This window comes from Pseudophryne corroboree, chromosome 2 (genome assembly GCF_028390025.1).
Source record: "Pseudophryne corroboree isolate aPseCor3 chromosome 2, aPseCor3.hap2, whole genome shotgun sequence".
NCBI classification, from domain to species: Eukaryota; Metazoa; Chordata; class Amphibia; order Anura; family Myobatrachidae; genus Pseudophryne; species Pseudophryne corroboree.
The window spans coordinates 171679190-171698599 of record NC_086445.1 but is presented as its reverse complement, the minus strand read 5'-3'; the positions used below and the strand labels follow the sequence as shown (position 1 = coordinate 171698599).

Here is a 19410-nt window from a genome sequence, read left to right as displayed (position 1 = left end):
CATATTGGATTTGGTATGATATACCAATGGACAGAATGCCAGGGGTCAGAATACAGAGAGCGGCATCCCAACCATCAGAATCCTAACAGCTCCCCAGAAAGTACCCTAATCCTCCCCTGCTCCCTACCCCTCCCCAGTGGTGCCTAACCCTCCCCATGTAAGTTCCTAACCCCCCTCTCCCCGTCCCTGCACCCTAACCCCCCTTATAATGCCTAAACCTAACCTCCCACAGCAGGACGCGAGCACTAAAAGAACGTTCAGGAATCCAGGCGTCGGTAGTGACGCCATGATCCCGGACTCAGGTCAGGAATTTGGTGCCGGCATTATGCCGTCGTTCGGGATTCCGGCATCGGTATTTCAACCACCGGGATCCCGTCTGGCAGCGTTTTAACTACATCCCCATATATTGATTCACACAAACTTTTATTTCTCCTGATCTGGAAGTAGTAGCTGGCAGCTCATTCACAAGTAGTACATTTAAACAGCAAAATCTTACCTTACGTTTGATATCTGTAAACTGGGAGAACATTAAGGACCAGTAAAAAGCCAGCTCCTGTATATAATAGTAGTAGAGACCCAGTGTGAGCGGCTGGAAAGAAAATAAAAAAGGACACATGAAATGTAATATAAAACATTTACTATGGTCCTAAATTATTAAAAAGAACATACAATTCACATACCCATCAGAATGTAGGATTAGAGGCTTGGGAATGTTCATATTTAAGCACAACATACTGATAATTAATGTCTATAGAGAAATGGCAATCCAATAAACATGGCCTATTACACAAGGTGGGTGATGTAGCAGGGATGGGTGAACGTAGAACCAACTTACAAACCTGTCCACTCTGACACAGATATCAGATATACAGATAATCACAAAAATATTTATACAAAAATACAAAAAAATATTTCATCAGACACACCCGCTAGTAATTGGGCACAGCATAGCAGATACCACTGTCAGCAGCATTTGTAAAGTGTTGGAGGGCTTTGATATGTACCAGTGCAGCAGTGATTAACCAGTACATTGCTTTAAGGTGTTTAAATATGCTGCATTAGGGTTTAGTAACATTCAAAGCTTCAAAATAAGATTTACCTGATAAGGGTAATTGTACCAGCATTGTCGTGTATCCCAGAACCATGGTGTCTGCAATAATAAACAATGTAGAGTTGTAACATTCTTAAAGTGCACCTAGACAAAAGTTTGGATGCATATTTATGGGAGTGCAGCCTGTTACTTGATTAGGGAAAAGCACCTTTGTGATGCCACAGGCTCCTAATGAACGGTTTACGCAGAGAGCTTCTTACCTAATGCCTACAGCAGAGGTTCCCAAACGCAGTCCTCAGAGCACCCAAACGGTCCAGGTTTTAAGTCTATCCATGTTTGACCACATGTGACTTAACTAGTACCTCAGTCAACTTGAGTTAACCATCTATGCTGAGCCATGAATATAAAACCTGGAATGTTAGGGTGCCTTAATGACCGTGTTTGGGAAGTTCTAGTGTACAGCAATACTACATGATTCAAGAGTCTGTAAAAAATCATAGCTTCACAGCCCTGAGGTCATGAGTAAAATTCCGGACTAAGGTCCTATTTGTGTGTAGTTTCTATGTTCTCATATTTGCGTAGTTTCCTTCCTTCCTACACCCCAGAAACCTACGTGCGTATGTGTGTGTGTGTGTGTGTGTGTGTGTGTGTGTGTGTGTATTTCTCTTTTACCATTTCTCAATATTGCACCATTGCTTCACTTATACTCCTTGCATCTATGGTCTTGTCACGTAATGTGCCTCCCAGAAACAACTCAGCAGTGTGCAGTTGGTATTCTAACGCACACTAAGGGGTATATTCAAAAAGTGTCGGAAGCTGCCATCTTGTCGGAAAGACAGCAGCTTCCGACACTTAGGTCGGAAGGGGTTCCAACCTATTCAATAGGGGGGCGTTTTTTCCAACAAGTCGGGAATTCCCGACATGTCGGTAATACACGCGGATCGCCGGCTTCAGCAGTGTGTATCGTTGGAAGCACAGCCAAACCAGACAGGTTTCAGCCCCTTTTCCGACAATGTGAATTAGGCTTTTTAAAAAAAGTCGGATTGGAAGTGTCGGAACGGGCCAAACCTGTAGGTATTGAATAATCTCCTAAAGCTGAGATCACACCTAAGAGATGTAACTATACATTGCATCGTTGTACACGCCAATCATTACACAACACTGTTGCCTGTGGCATCGGCCCATTTGTAGTGCAGCACATCAGATGGGACACTGCGACCTTCCCCTTTCATCCAACGATAAATTAAATGGGCCTGGGAGTACACACTGTACTATAGGCATTACGATCAGTCACGGATCGCAACACTGGCCAATACATCATATAGTACGTACCCAGCTTAGGAATGAAGTCGTTAGGCCGGCCACAAACAACATATTGCAACCAGCATCACAGACCCCAGCCATGTAATTGGCAGGATCGGCCTATGAGACCAGCTATTTTAAGCAATCTTTATTCAGTCGTATTAAAAAATAAAAAATAAAAAATGATACCAGTAATAACCAAATTATTATTCAGAAACTGGAACAAGCTCCATAATAAACAAGACTGGGTATTAACAAATATGGGAGAATGCTTTGCTTGCAATCTGTAGGCAACTGATTAGTGATGCCAACAGGCTGCATTAGAGGAAATGCTGAAAATTAATTAGCAGACACAAAGGCGTATGCACTTTGAACGTGGCAAGAAATAAAAATGACTGTATATAGCTACCAGTCAGGCTGGTTACTCTGCCAGGCAAAAAGATTATACATTGTTAAATATATAACGCTATGTAAAAGTTGCCAATTTACAGTCACTATAAACACAGTCTTCATTTTCTGAAAACATGGCTAATAAAAAAAAAAAAAATAAAGTGACTAAATCAGAGTTTGCTGCCTAGAAATATTTAAAATGTCTTTCAGGGAGATATTTATTTTCTTTAAATAAACTTCACTCTGAATTCAAAAATGAATATGTATAAAACATTAAGAACAAAAAATTACAAATAATAATAATAATAAATAAATAAATAATATTTGACCAACTTACCGACCAAAGAAACCATAATCCATAGGAAAAGATATATAGGTAAAATATAAACCTCCACCTAGAAGGAAAGATTTTGATATGTTTAGTAGAATATCAACTCTGGAGATCAGTATGTGATCGGACATCATTTTAAAGTGACTAAAGCAGTGGTTCTCAAACGGTCTGCCATGGCACCAATCCATTGGGTGCCTCGGGACACTTGCAGGGGTGCCTTGGATTGGTGGTCCAGGACCAATTCAAATTATTTATGGTCAATGTAATAGGCAAAACCAGTGCTGGTGGCTGCGAATCAACTATGTGGACAAAACGGAAGTGAATCATGTCCCTCACCACATAAGTGAGCCTAAGGATTACATATAAAGACAGTTTAATTAATGTAATATTTTTTTTCTAAATTTACATCAATAAGAAACTTATGGCCTAGGAGTGCCGTGAAAAAAAATAAGAATTTACTCACCGGTAATTCTATTTCTCGTAGTCCGTAGTGGATGCTGGAAACTCCGTAAGGACCATGGGGAATAGCGGGCTCCGAAGGAGGCTGGGCACTCTAGAAAGATTTATGACTACCTGGTGTGCACTGGCTCCTCCCACTATGACCCTCCTCCAGACCTCAGTTAGGACACTGTGCCCGGACGAGCTGACATAATAAGGAAGGATTTTGAATCCCGGGTAAGACTCATACCAGCCACACCAATCACACTGTACAACTCGTTATACTATATCCAGTTTGACAGTATGAAAACAACTGAGCCTCTCAACAGATGGCTCAACAATAACCCTTCAGTTAGCAATAACTATTTACAAGTATTGCAGACAATCCGCACTTGGGATGGGCGCCCAGCATCCACTACGGACTACGAGAAATAGAATTACCGGTGAGTAAATTCTTATTTTCTCTGACGTCCTAGTGGATGCTGGGAACTCCGTAAGGACCATGGGGATTATACCAAAGCTCCCAAACGGGCGGGAGAGTGCGGATGACTCTGCAGCACCGAATGAGAGAACTCCAGGTCCTCCTCAGCCAGGGTATCAAATTTGTAGAATTTTGCAAACGTGTTTGCCCCTGACCAAGTAGCTGCTCGGCAAAGTTGTAAAGCCGAGACCCCTCGGGCAGCCGCCCATGATGAGCCCACCTTCCTTGTGGAATGGGCATTTACAGATTTTGGCTGTGGCAGGCCTGCCACAGAATGTGCAAGCTGAATTGTACTACAAATCCAGCGAGCAATAGTCTGCTTAGAAGCAGGAGCACCCAGCTTGTTGGGTGCATACAGGATAAACAGCGAGTCAGATTTTCTGACTCCAGCCGTCCTGGAAACATATTTTCAGGGCCCTGACAATGTCTAGCAACTTGGAGTCCTCCAAATCCCTAGTAGCCGCAGGCACCACAATAGGCTGGTTCAGGTGAAACGCTGACACCACCTTAGGGAGAAACTGGGGACGAGTCCTCAATTCTGCCCTATCCATATGGAAAATCAGATAAGGGCTTTTACATGATAAAGCCGCCAATTCTGACACTCGCCTGGCTGAAGCCAAGGCCAATAACATGACCACTTTCCACGTGAGATATTTTAGATCCACGGTTTTTAGTGGCTCAAACCAATGTGATTTTAAGAAACTCAACACCACGTTGAGATCCCAAGGTGCCACAGGAGGCACAAACGGGGGCTGAATATGCAGCACTCCTTTCACAAATGTCTGAACGTCAGGTACTGAAGCTAGTTCTTTTTGAAAGAAAATCGACAGAGCCGAGATCTGTACTTTAATGGAGCCTAGTTTTAGGCCCATATTCACTCCTGCTTGCAGGAAATGCAGAAATCGACCTAGTTGAAATTCCTCTGTTGGGGCCTTTTTGGCCTCGCACCATGCAACATATTTCCACCATATGCGGTGATAATGATTTGCCGTAACATCTTTCCTGGCTTTAATAAGCGTAGGAATGACTTCTTCCGGAATACCCTTTTCCTTCAGGATCCGGCGTTCAACCGCCATGCCATCAAACACAGCCGCGGTAAGTCTTGGAACAGACAGGGCCCCTGCTGTAGCAGGTCCTGTCTGAGCGGCAGAGGCCACGGGTCCTCTGAGATCATCTCTTGAAGTTCCGGGTACCACGCTCGTCTTGGCCAATCCGGAACCACGAGAATTGTGTTTACTCCTCGCTTTCTTATTATTCTCAATACCTTTGGTATGAGAGGCAGAGGAGGGAACACATAAACGGACTGGTACACCCACGGTGTCACTAGAGCGTCCACAGCTATCGCCTGAGGGTCCCTTGACCTGGCGCAATATCTTTTTAACTTTTTGTTGAGGCGGGACGCCATCATGTCCACCTGTGGTTTTTCCCAACGGTTTACCAGCATCTGGAAGACTTCTGGATGAAGTCCCCACTCTCCCGGGTGGAGGTCGTGTCTGCTGAGGAAGTCTGCTTCCCAGTTATCCACTCCCGGAATGAACACTGCTGACAGTGCTAGTACACGATTCTCCGCCCATCGGAGAATTCTTGTGGCTTCTGCCATTGCCATCCTGCTTCTTGTGCCTCCCTGTCGATTTACATGGGCGACTGCCGTGATGTTGTCTGACTGGATCAGCACCGGCTGGTGTAGGAGCAGGGATTTTGCTTGACTTAGGGCATTGTAAATGGCCCTTCGTTCCAGAATATTTATGTGAAGGGAAGTCTCCTGACTCGACCATAGTCCTTGGAAGTTTCTTCCCCGTGTGACTGCCCCCCAGCCTCGAAGGCTGGCATCCGTGGTCACCAGGACCCAGTCCTGTATGCCGAACCTGCGGCCCTCTAGGGGCACTCTGCAGCCACCACAGTAGAGACACCCTGGTTCTTGGAGACAGGGTTATTAAGCGATGCATCTGAAGATGCGATCCGGACCATTTGTCCAATAGGTCCCACTGAAAGATTCTGGCATGGAACCTGCCGAAGGGAATTGCTTCGTAAGAAGCTACCATCTTTCCCAGGACCCGCGTGCAGTGATGCACCGATACCTGTTTCGGTTTCAGGAGGTCTCTGACTAGAGATGACAACTCCCTGGCTTTCTCCTCCGGGAGAAACACTTTTTTCTGGACTGTATCCAGAATCATACCCAGGAACAGTAGCCGTGTCGTCGGAACCAGCTGTGACTTTGGGATATTCAGAATCCAGCCGTGCTGGTGCAGCACTTCCTGAGATAGTGCTACTCCCACCAACAACTGTTCCTTGGATCTCGCCTTTATCAGGAGATCGCATCCTTGATGTCCAGGGATACCATGTAATCCCCCTCGTCCAGGCTTGCAATAACCGCCCTGAGCGATTCTATCTTGAACTTGAATTTTTTTATGTATGTGTTCAAGGATTTCAAATGTAAAATGGGTCTCACCGAACCGTCCGGTTTCGGTACCACAAACATTGTGGAATAGTAACCCCGTCCTTGTTGAAGTAGGGGCACCTTTACTATCACCTGTTGTGAATACAGCTTGTGAATTGCCTGTAACACTGCCTCCCTGCCTGAGGGAGTGGTTGGTAAGGCAGATTTTAGGAACCGGTGGGGTGGAGACGCCTCGAATTCCAGTTTGTACCCCTGAGATACTATTTGAAGGATCCAGGGATCCACCTGTGAGCGAGCCCACTGATCGCTGAAATTCTTGAGGCGGCCCCCCACCGTACCTGGCTCCGCCTGTGGAGCCACACCGTCATGCGGCGGACTTGGAAGAAGAAGCGGGGGAGGACTTTTGCTCCTGGGAACCTGCTGTTTGTTGCAGCCTTTTTCCCCTACCTCTGCCTCTGGACAGAAAAGACCCGCCTTTTCCACGCTTGTTTTTCTGGGTCCGAAAGGACTGAACCTGATAAAACGGCGCCTTCTTAGGCTGTGAGGGGACATGGGGTAAAAATGCTGACTTCTCAGACGTTGCTGTGAAAACTAGGTCCGAGAGACCATCCCCAAATAATTCCTCACCCTTATAAGGCAAAACTTCCATGTGCCTTTTAGAATCTGCATCTCCTGTCCACTGGCGAGTCCATAAGCCTCTCCTAGCAGAAATGGACAATGCACTTACTTTAGATGCCAGCCGGCAGATTTCCCTCTGTGCATCTCTCATATATAAGACTGAGTCTTTGATATGGTCTATGGTTAGCAGGATCGTGTCTCTGTCTAGTGTGTCAATATTTTCTGACAGTTTATCTGACCACGCGGCGGCAGCACTGCACATCCATGCTGACGCAATAGCTGGTCTAAGTATAATGCCTGAGTGTGTGTATACAGACTTCAGGATCGCCTCCTGCTTTCTATCAGCAGGTTCCTTGAGGGCGGCCGTATCCGGAGACGGTAGTGCCACCTTTTTAGACAAACGTGTGAGCGCTTTATCCACCCTAGGAGGTGTTTCCCAACGTGACCTATCCTCTGGCGGGAAAGGGAACGCCATTAGTACCTTCTTAGGAATTACCAATTTTTTATCAGGGAAAGCCCACGCTTCTTCACACACTTCATTTAATTCATCTGATGGGGGAAAAACTACGGGTAGTTTTTTCTCCCCAAACATAATACCCTTTTTAGTGGTACCTGTATTTATATCAGAAATGTGTAACACCTCTTTCATTGCCTCAATCATGCAGTGAATGGCCTTAGTGGGCATCAGGTTAGACTCATCGTCGTCGACACTGGTGTCAGTATCAGTGTCGACATCTGGGTCTGCGGTCTGAGGTAGCGGGCGTTTCAGAGCCCCTGATGACCTTTGAGACGCCTGGACAGGCACGAGCTGAGAAGTCGGCTGTCCCACATTTGGCATGTCGTCAAATTTCCTATGTAAGGAGTCTATACGTGCACTCATTTCTTTCCATAAGCTCATCCACTCAGGTGTCTGCCCCGCAGGGGGTGACATCCCTTCTAAAGGCATCTGCTCCGTCTCCACATCATTATCCTCATCAAACATGTCGACACAGCCGTACCGACACACCGCACACACACAGGGAATGCTCCAACAGAGGACAGGACCCACAAAAGCCCTTTGGGGGGACAGAGTGAGAGTATGCCAACACACACCAGAGCGCTATATAATGCAGGGACTAACTGAGTTATGTCCCCTATAGCTGCTTTTTCTATATAAATGTATACTGCGCCTAAATTTAGTGCCCCCCCCTCTCTTTTTTACCCTTTTCTGTAGTGTAGACTGCAGGGGAGAGCCAGGGAGCTTCCTTCCAGCGGAGCTGTGAGGGAAAAATGGCGCCAGTGTGCTGAAGGAGATAGCTCCGCCCCTTTTCCGCGGACTATTCTCCCGCTTTTTCCTATATTCTGGCAGGGGTATTTTCCACATATATAGCCTCTGGGGCTATATATTGTGGTATTTTTGCCAGCCAAGGTGTTATTATTGCTTCTCAGGGCGCCCCCCCCCCCAGCGCCCTGCACCCTCAGTAACCGGAGTGTGAAGTGTGTGTGAGGAGCAATGGCGCACAGCTGCAGTGCTGTGCGCTACCTTGGTGAAGACTGATGTCTTCTGCCGCCGATTTTCCGGACCTCTTCTTGCTTCTGGCTCTGTAAGGGGGACGGCGGCGCGGCTCCGGGACCGAACACCAAGGCTGGGCCTGCGGTCGATCCCTCTGGAGCTAATGGTGTCCAGTAGCCTAAGAAGCCCAAGCTGGCTGCAAGCAGGCAGGTTCGCTTCTTCTCCCCTTAGTCCCTCGCTGCAGTGAGCCTGTTGCCAGCAGGTCTCACTGAAAATAAAAAAAACTAATTTCTATACTTTCTTTCTAAAGGCTCAGGAGAGCCCCTAGTGTGCATCCAACCTCGGCCGGGCACAAAATCTAACTGAGGCTTGGAGGAGGGTCATAGTGGGAGGAGCCAGTGCACACCAGGTAGTCATAAATCTTTCTAGAGTGCCCAGCCTCCTTCGGAGCCCGCTATTCCCCATGGTCCTTACGGAGTTCCCAGCATCCACTAGGACGTCAGAGAAAATAAGAATTTACTCACCGGTAATTCTATTTCTCATAGTCCGTAGTGGATGCTGGGGACTCCGTAAGGACCATGGGGATTAGCGGCTCCGCAGGAGACTGGGCACAACTACAAAGAAAGCTTTAGACTACTGGTGTGCACTGGCTCCTCCCACTAAGACCCTCCTCCAGACCTCAGTTAGGATACTGTGCCCGGAAGAGCTGACACAATAAGGAAGGATTTTGAATCCCGGGTAAGACTCATACCAGCCACACCAATCACACCGTATAACTCGTGATACAATACCCAGTTAACAGTATGAAATATAACTGAGCCTCTCAACAGATGGCTCAACAATAACCCTTTAGTTAAGCAATAACTATATACAAGTATTGCAGACAATCCGCACTTGGGATGGGCGCCCAGCATCCACTACGGACTATGAGAAATAGAATTACCGGTGAGTAAATTCTTATTTTCTCTAACGTCCTAAGTGGATGCTGGGGACTCCGTAAGGACCATGGGGATTATACCAAAGCTCCCAAACGGGCGGGAGAGTGCGGATGACTCTGCAGCACCAATTGAGAGAACTCCAGGTCCTCCTCAGCCAGGGTATCAAATTTGTAGAATTTAGCAAACGTGTTTGCCCCTGACCAAGTAGCAGCTCGGCAAAGTTGAAGAGCCGAGACCCCTCGGGCAGCCGCCCAAGAAGAGCCCACTTTCCTCGTGGAATGGGCTTTTACCGATTTAGGACGCGGCAGTCCAGCCACAGAATGTGCAAGCTGAATCGTACTACAGATCCAGCGAGCAATAGTCTGCTTAGAAGCAGGAGCACCCATCTTGTTGGATGCATACAGGATAAAGAGCGAGTCAGTCTTCCTGACTCCAGCTGTCCTGGAAACATAAATTTTTAGGGCCCTGACTACGTCCAGCAACTTGGAATCCTCCAAGTCATTTGTAGCCGCAGGCACCACGGTAGGTTGGTTCAGATGAAAAGCTGATACCACTTTGGGGAGAAACTGGGGACGAGTCCTCAATTCTGCCCTATCCATATGGAAAATCAGATAAGGGCTTTTACATGACAAAGCCGCCAATTCTGAAACACGCCTGGCCGAAGCCAAGGCCAACAACATGACCACTTTCCACGTGAGATATTTTAAATCCACGGTTTTCAGTGGCTCAAACCAATGTGACTTTAGGAAATCCAACACCACGTTGAGATCCCAAGGTGCCACTGGAGGCACAAAAGGGGGCTGAATATGCAGCACTCCCTTAACAAAAGTCTGAACTTCAGGTAGTGAAGCCAATTCTCTCTGGAAGAAAATCGACAGAGCCGAAATCTGGACCTTAATGGAACCCAATTTAAGGCCCATTAATGGTTCGCGGTTACTTCTTTCCTAGCTTTTATCAGCGTAGGTATGACTTCCTCCGGAATGCCCTTTTCCTTCAGGATCCGGTGTTCAACCGCCATGCCGTCAAACGCAGCCGCGGTAAGTCTTGGAACAGACAGGGCCCCTGCTGCAGCAGGTCCTGTCTGAGCGGTAGAGGCCATGGGTCCTCTGACATCATTTCTTGAAGTTCCGGATACCACGCTCTTCTTGGCCAATCCGGAACAATGAGTATAGTTCTTACTCCTCTTCTCCTTATTATCCTCAGTACCTTTGGTATGAGAGGAAGAGGAGGGAACACATAAACCGATCGGTACACCCACGGTGTTACCAGAGCGTCCACAGCTATCGCCTGCGGGTCTCTTGACCTGGCGCAATATTTTTCTAGCTTTTTGTTTAGGCGGGACGCCATCATGTCCACCTGTGGTTTTTCCCACTGGTTTACAATCATTTGAAAGACTTCTGGATGAAGTCCCCACTCTCCCGGGTGGAGGTCGTGCCTGCTGAGGAAGTCTGCTTCCCAGTTGTCCACTCCCGGAATGAACACTGCTGACAGTGCTAACACGTGATTTTCCGCCCATCGGAGAATCCTTGTGGCTTCTGCCATCGCCGTCCTGCTTCTCGTGCCGCCCTGTCGATTTACATGGGCGACTGCCGTGATGTTGTCTGACTGGATCAGTACCGGCTGGTTTTGAAGCAGGGGTTTTGCCTGACTTAGGGCATTGTAAATGGCCCTTAGTTCCAGAATATTTATGTGCAGGGAAGTCTCCTGACTTGTCCATAGTCCTTGGAAGTTTCTTCCCTGTGTGACTGCTCCCCAGCCTCGAAGGCTGGCATCCGTGGTCACCAGGACCCAGTCCTGTATGCCGAATCTGCGGCCCTCTTGAAGATGAGCACTCTGCAGCCACCACAACAGAGACACCCTTGTCCTTGGAGACAGGGTTATCAGACGATGCATCTGAAGATGCGATCCGGACCACTTGTCCAACAGGTCCCACTGAAAGGTTCTTGCATGAAACCTGCCGAATGGAATCGCTTCGTAGGAAGCTACCATTTTTCCCAGGATCCGCGTGCAGTGATGCACCGACACCTGTTTTGGTTTTAGGAGGCCTCTGACTAGAGATGACAGCTCCTTGGCCTTCTCCTCCGGGAGAAACACTTTTCTCTGTTCTGTGTCCAGAACCATCCCTAGGAACAGCAGGCGTGTCGTAGGGACCAGCTGTGACTTTGGAATGTTTAGAATCCAGCCGTGCTGTTGCAGCACTTCCCGAGATAGTGCTACCCCTACCAATAACTGTTCTCTGGACCTCGCCTTTATCAGGAGATCGTCCAAGTACGGGATAATTAAAACTCCCTTCCTTCGAAGGAGTATCATCATTTCCGCCATTACCTTGGTAAAGACCCTCGGAGCCGTGGAGAGACCGAACGGCAACGTCTGGAATTGGTAATGACAATCTTGTACCACAAACCTGAGGTACTCCTGGTGAGGATGGTAAATGGGGACATGTAGGTAAGCATCCTTGATGTCCAGCGATACCATGTAATCTCCCTCGTCCAGGCTCGCAATAACCGCCCTGAGCGTTTCCATCTTGAACTTGAATTTTTTTATGTATGTGTTCAAGGATTTCAAATTTAAAATGGGTCTCACCGAACTGTCCGGTTTCGGTACCACAAACATTGTGGAATAGTAACCCCTTCCTTGTTGAAGTAGGGGCACCTTTACTATCACTTGTTGTGAATACAGCTTTTGAATTGCCTGTAACACTGCCTCCCTGCCTGAGGGAGTGGTTGGCAAGGCAGATTTGAGGAAACGGCGGGGGGGAGACGTCTCGAATTCCAGTTTGTACCCCTGAGATACTATTTGAAGGATCCAGGGATCCACCCGTGAGCGAGCCCACTGCTTGCTGAAATGCTTGAGACGGGCCCCCACCGTACCTGGCTCTGCCTGTGGAGCCCCAGCGTCATGCTGTGGACTTAGAGGAAGCGGGGGAGGACTTTTGCTCCTGGGAACTGGCTGTATGTTGCAGCTTTTTCCCTCTACCTCTGCCTCTGGGCAGAAAGGACGCGCCTTTAACCCGCTTGCCCCTATTGGGCCGAAAGGACTGTACCTGATAATACGGTGCTTTCTTTGGTTGTGAGGGAACATGGGGCAAAAATGTAGACTTCCCAGCTGTTGCTGTGGAAACGAGGTCCGAGAGACCATCCCCGAACAATTCCTCACCCTTATAAGGCAGAACTTCCATGTGTCGTTTGGAATCTGCATCACCTGTCCACTGCCGAGTCCATAACCCTCTCCTGGCAGAAATGGACATTGCACTAATTTTGGATGCCAGCCGGCAAATATCCCTCTGTGCATCCCTCATGTATAAAAGTGCGTCTTTTATATGCTCTACGTTCAGCAAAATAGTGTCCCTATCTAGGGTATCTATATTTTCTGACAGGGAATCTGACCACGCAGCAGCAGCGCTGCACATCCAGGCTGAAGCTATAGCCGGTCTCAGTATCACACCTGTGTGTGTATATATAGATTTCAGGATAGCCTCCTGCTTTCTATCAGCAGATTCCTTCAGGGCGGCCGTATCCGGAGACGGTAGTGCCACCTTCTTCGACAAGCGGGTGAGCGCCTTATCCACCCTAGGGGATGTTTCCCAGCGTGACCTATCCTCTGGCGGGAAAGGGTACGCCATTAGTAACCTCTTAGAAATTACCATCTTTTTATCAGGGGAAGCCCACGCTTTTTCACACACTTCATTTAACTCTTCAGATGGAGGAAAAGCTACTGGTAGTTTTTTCTCTCCAAACATTATACCCTTTTTTGTGGTACCGGGGGTAACATCAGAAATGTGTAACACATTTTTCATTGCCTCAATCATGTAACGTGTGGCCCTACTGGAAGTTACATTAGTCTCATCGTCGTCGACACTGGAGTCAGTATCCGTGTCAACATCTGTGTCAACCATCTGAGGTAGCGGGCGTTTTAGAGCCCCTGATGGTTTTTGAGACGCCTGGGCAGGCACAGGCTGAGAAGCCGGCTGTCCCACATTAGGTATGTCGTCAAACCTTTTATGTAAGGAGTCGACACTATCACGTAATTCCTTCCACAGCACCATCCACTCAGGTGTCGACCCCGCAGGGGGTGACATCACATTTACAGGCATCTGCTCCGCCTCCACATAAGCCTCCTCATCAAACATGTCGCCACAGCCGTACCGACACACCGCAAACACACAGGGAATGCTCTGACAGAGGACAGGACCCCACAAAGCCGTTTGGAGAGACAGAGAGAGAGTATGCCAGCACACACCAGAGCGCTATATAACACTGGGATCCCACTGGGATTACACTATCAATGAGTGTTTTCCCTATAGCTGCTTTTTTATATATATCTATACTGCGCCTAAATTTAGTGCCCCCCCTCTCTTTTTTACCCTTCTGTAGTATTCTCAGACTGCAGGGGAGAGCCAGGGAGCTTCCTTCCAGCGGAACTGTGAGGGAAAAATGGCGCCAGTGTGCTGAGGGAGAAGCCCCGCCCCCTTTTCGGCAGACTTTCTCCCGCTTTTTCTGTTATACTGGCAGGGGTAATTTTTTTTGCCAGCCAAGGTGTTATCTATTGCCCTCAGGGCGCCCCCCCCCAGCGCCCTGCACCCATCAGTGACCGAAGTATGAGGTGTACATGAGGAGCAATGGCGCACAGCTGCAGTGCTGTGCGCTACCTTGGTGAAGACCGAAGTCTTCTGCCGCCGATTTTCCGGACCTTCTTCGTGCTTCTGGCTCTGTAAGGGGGATGGCGGCGCGGCTCCGGGAACGAACACCAAGGTCGGGTCCTGCGGTCGATCCCTCTGGAGCTAATGGTGTCCAGTAGCCTAAGAAGCCCAAACTACCACCTGTTAGGTAGGTTCGCTTCTTCTCCCCTTAGTCCCTCGCTGCAGTGAGTCTGTTGCCAGCAGATCTCACTGAAAATAAAAAACCTAAATATACTTTCTTTCTAGGTGCTCAGGAGAGCCCCTAGTGTGCACCCTTCTCGGCCGGGCACAAAAATCTAACTGAGGTCTGGAGGAGGGTCTTAGTGGGAGGAGCCAGTGCACAACAGTAGTCTAAAGCTTTCTTTGTAGTTGTGCCCAGTCTCCTGCGGAGCCGCTAATCCCCATGGTCCTTACGGAGTCCCCAGCATCCACTTAGGACGTTAGAGAAATTCTGATACTTTAGGGTGGCATGATTCCAAAAAGTTTGTGAACTGCTGGACTAAGGTACCAATTGCCTACCACTGGCATTCAGCCGAGCCTAGCAACTACAGTCTAAAACAGTGATTTTAAACATTTTTTTTTTTTTTTTACTCGCGGCACACCGAATATTTTGAAATTGCCAAGGCACACCATCAGTTCGCCACAGAAAAAAAACACACATTGGCCCTCACAGTAAAAAAAAGAATCCACACATACATTGGCCTACACAGGAAAAACAATCACATTGCTCACCACATAAATCATGTTGCTCACAAATAAATCAATCACATTTCTCCCCACATAAACCATATTGCTCCCCACATGAATTATTCACATTATTCCTCCCATAAATCCTTTTGTTCCCCAAAGGAGAAATAACATAACAAATATTAGCCCCTTCCTGTCAGCTGTCCTCCTGCCTGTTCCTCAGTGGCGGGGGTTGTTCATAGTGGAGTGCTGCGAATACTGAGCAGCGACCAATCAGGCAGGTGTGGATGTGGGTGGGCAAGGAAAGCTGTGGATGCAAGCGGGAACTGGAAGATATGTATACAGGCGGGTGGGCTGGCTGGGTGGTGAGACGCGGCAGCCGTGACTTATGATATCACACTGCCGCGTCATCAAGGCATAAGTCACAGCCGGAGCATGACTGATCCTCTAAGAAGATCCCGGGCCAACCGTTCATTATGAAGAAGGTACAGGAAGCTGATTTGGCTCCGCGGCACACCTTGCAACTGGTCGCACCACACTGGTTGAAAAAGCCTGGTCTAAAGAGGTACAAGCTCATAGTGAATTTGAAATCCCAGGTTGCTCCTACTCCTCTCCAGCTACTAATCCGCTTATGATACGGTTTGGGTGGAGTGAGTATTGGGCAGAGGCCAGGAAGGCAGCGGGTACAGGGCGACATATCATACAAAAGCTCTGCTACCCAAGAGATGGCATCATGCGACTCCACACGGTTTCAGCATTTAGAATCTAGTTTGTTAATGCCCATGCTATATTTTGTTCCTTTGCTGTATGTACAGATGTGCCCACATACATCTTTGCTGAAGTCATGCCAAACAGCCCCTTCTTGGCTGTTTGGCATGACAGATTCTAGCGTCAGGTGTCTTTTCGCCTAAAGTGCATCTTACGCACAACATAATGCAAATAAGACACATAAGCAAACTTTGCTGACTAAAATGATATGCGGCATGCCTATATTCTTTGTGCAACTGTATCTGCCTACGAAATGCCTGGAAAACACTAATGTTGCATTCTGTATGCAGCTGCAGTTGCACACAGAATAGTCTCATGCCGCATATCATTTTAATCAACACAGTTTGCTTGTGCTTCATATCCACATCCTGATACAAATAAGTAGCATTTTTGGCAACAAAAGACGTCCGACGCGAACGGAACTGCATAGGACCTATCAGCTCACTCACGCCAGGACTCTCCAGCTGTGCTGAGTATAGACGCTATGAACACACATCGGTAGGAATGTTTTTATGCGATTTATGGTGTATTTGTTTATGTACTCTGTATTTAGGCCCTGCGGATCCCATGTGGTGCCATATAAATAAAGGATACTAATAATAACCTGGCCTGCAGGCTTAATTGTTCCCTTCCCACTTTCCCATTTCTTTTCACTACCCGTTTTGTTTTGGATTTTTGTTGTAAAATTCAATAAAAATAAAAGTTGAAGTGTGTTACAAATATTGGACTCTGTAGCTTAAAATAAACAAAAATGAGAATGATTAACAAAAGAAACACACACACACACACCACAATATGTGACTCACTGCACTTTAATCTGTAACTGTATGCCAAGTCTAATCACACACAGACACACATTAGGCAACTCTGAATGTGTGGGGTAGGGAATTAAACAGCAAACTACAAGAAATGCATTTCTCTCACTTAAACACTGCACGCCCACTTACATGCTTTCAGAAAACTTTGTTACTAAGCTTGGCTTATCCTGATTCCGCCTTTGCCTGAACCACCTCTGGATCTTGCGTGCATCCCAGTCCAACTGCTTCGATAGCCCCTCCAGGTGTTTCCCATCGGGACACTGGGGAACATACAATGATAGTATTATTATAGTACTCAGCGTAAGTGGTGAAACCCATGATAAGTAAGCAGTATTTATGCCACATATTTTATGTCCATCTCAGAAGAAATCTTTCTGCGTGCACTTCATATGGAGGAGCCTGCTTATATGGTTTAAGGTCTGACAGGTAGCAGCTTGGATATATCAATGCTTTCATACAGTTGTACTCAGACACCACAATCTTCCTGCATCAGTGTGTAACAGTAGCCTCAGTACTACGGTGTTACTGGGAGACCCTGCTCATTCTACTATCTCAGCTCGTACACACAGACCGTCATTCACTATGCTGCATGTTTGTACGAGGTGTGGCTATTAAATAACGGGACTGTGCTTATAAAAAATAAACCATACTGAGTTAAAAAGGGAGTGGGGGAACATTGACCTTGGAGGGTTTTGCACGATTCACCCCTCTCGCAGATAGTTTGCTGTCACACAGCGATCAAAGAAGTTTTGTTTATCCCGTGTGTCGTAAATATGCTTAGTTCAAAAGAAGAGCAACGTGTTATCTTACATTATTTAGTTAAACAAACACCCAACAAATCATTCCATATGCTAATCGAGGTTTACAGGGCAGATTGAATGTCACGTGCACATGTGAGTGGCACAAAAGATTTAGTGACTCATGAGGATGTTCTAGATGAACGTCCCGGAAGGCCTTGCATGTCAAAAACAAACATTTTTTTTTTAGAAAACTGTTTGAATTGCTCTGACCAATGGAAAAGAATGCAGAGGTGTGTGGATGCAGAAGGGGAGCAGCATTAATGGGGCTGATTCAAACGTTGTGCGTGCCACCTGCTTGATGTCTTTAGTAATGGACGTATTTCACTTTGTAAGTGACAGCGCCAGGTGTATAAATTGGTCTACCGGAACTGTTTCTCCGATAGATGCCCATAAGCCGCGTCAGTCACATTTTTTATCAAAGCCTCTGGAGGTGCAAGAAAAAAATAAAATGTGTTTAAGTGCCTGTAATTTCGGCTCCCGAAGCGCCCAAACCCAGACTTTGGATGCTTTGCACAGCTGAACCTAGAGCGGACAGGCGCATTAACTGTTAATGGGCATCTGACCAGAGCAACAACTAAATAAGCTCCGATATACACCCACTGCTAAAGACTCCCAGCAGGGAGCGCAAAGAACAACTGAATCAGCGCCAATATGTACTAAATACAATTAAACAAATTATAGCATCAGACTCGTTATTGAATAGCCTCACTTCACATCTTGGCTCACAGGTCTGAGAGAGGAAGAATTGGGTAGTACATATGGGTGTTACTACATGCATTCTATACAGAAGAGAGCAACTCCTCCTCACTCCAGCTCAGAGCAACTAGAACCACCTTACAAAACACAGGTCAACGCTTGGTATACACATTTGGCTTCAAGCATTTACACAAGTTTACAGATTATACAAACCATAAAACACACCTGTCATGTCTGGAACATGTTTGCTTTAGAGACTGTAAATGCATACATTCTTACATATTTCAATTCTCTTTCAAATGCTACATAAGCACATGTGTTATTGCAGCTTTCTGCATGAATCTGAATGTGCTCAGAATGGAGAGACAGCGGGCGCTGTACAGTAGGTATATACTCTAACTCTGTCTGCAGCTTACCCCTAATCTCCTCGTTCTGTTATGACTACACCTGCACATTACCCTCTAATAAATTAGAATACAGTTAATCACAGAAGAATATAAGACATCTATAACAACATAGCTATTCTAAAAACGAGATTTATGGTAAGAACTTACGTTGTTAAATCTTTCTGTGAGGTACACTGGGCTCCACAGGGAATAACATTGGGGTGTAGAGTAGGATCTTGAGCCGAGGCACCAACAGGCTCAAAGCTTTGACCTTCTTCCCAGAATGCATAGCGCCGCCTCCTCTACAACCCCGCCTCCGTGCACAGGAACTCCGTTTTTGTTAACCAGTCCAATGCAGTAGCAGGCAAGAGAGACGTGGCCACATACACCACATTCTCACGACAGGAGAGGGTGTCAGCGGCAAATGCCATACCAACCCAAAGAACCTAAGTGCGTCAGGGTGGGCACCCTATGGAGCCCAGTGTACCTCGCAGAAAGAGATTTAACAAAGGTAAGTTCTTACCATAAATCTTGTTTTCTGCTGCGGGGTACACTGGGCTCCACAGGGAATGACATTGGGGATGTCCTAAAGCAGTTCCTTATGGGAGGGGACGCACTGTAGCGGGCACAAGAACACGGCGTCCAAAGGAAGCATCCTGGGAGGCGGATGTATCGAAGACATAGAACCTTATGAACGTGTTCACTGAGGACCCCGTAGCCGCCTTGCACAATTATTCAAGGGTCGCACCACGGCGAGCCGCCCAAGAAGGTCCAACAGACCGAGTAGAATGGGCCTTTATAGTAACAGGAGCTGGACGACCAGCCTGTACATAAGCATGTGCAATCACCATTCTAATCCATCTGGCCAAGGTCTGCTTGTGAGCAGGCCAGCCGTGTTTGTGAAAACCAAAATAGTACAAAGAGAATCAGACTTCCTGATGGAGGCAGTTCTCTTCACATAGATACGGAGAGCCCGTACCACATCAAAAGACCGCTCTTTGGAAGACAATTCAGGAGAGGCAAAGGCCGGAACCACAATCTCCAGATTAAAGGTGGAAAGAAGACACCACCTTAGGCAGGTACCCGGGACGTGTTCTAAGAACCGCCCGGTCACGGTGAAAAATCAGATATGGTGACT

General features: G+C 47.2%; 1 protein-coding gene across 3 annotated transcripts in view; it reads right to left on the bottom strand.

Annotated features, from left to right (window-relative positions):
• Window positions 1-19410, bottom strand: part of CERS5 (ceramide synthase 5) — a 121054-nt gene that overhangs the window by 30173 nt on the left and 71471 nt on the right. For all 3 annotated transcript variants that reach the window (XM_063952019.1, XM_063952017.1, XM_063952018.1), the window contains exons 3-6: window positions 16520-16650; window positions 3081-3138; window positions 1100-1150; window positions 497-589 (exon numbers count right to left, since the gene is read on the bottom strand). In XM_063952019.1, the coding sequence (XP_063808089.1) occupies window positions 497-589; window positions 1100-1150; window positions 3081-3138; window positions 16520-16650 (333 nt within the window). The remainder of the gene's footprint in view (window positions 1-496; window positions 590-1099; window positions 1151-3080; window positions 3139-16519; window positions 16651-19410) is intronic.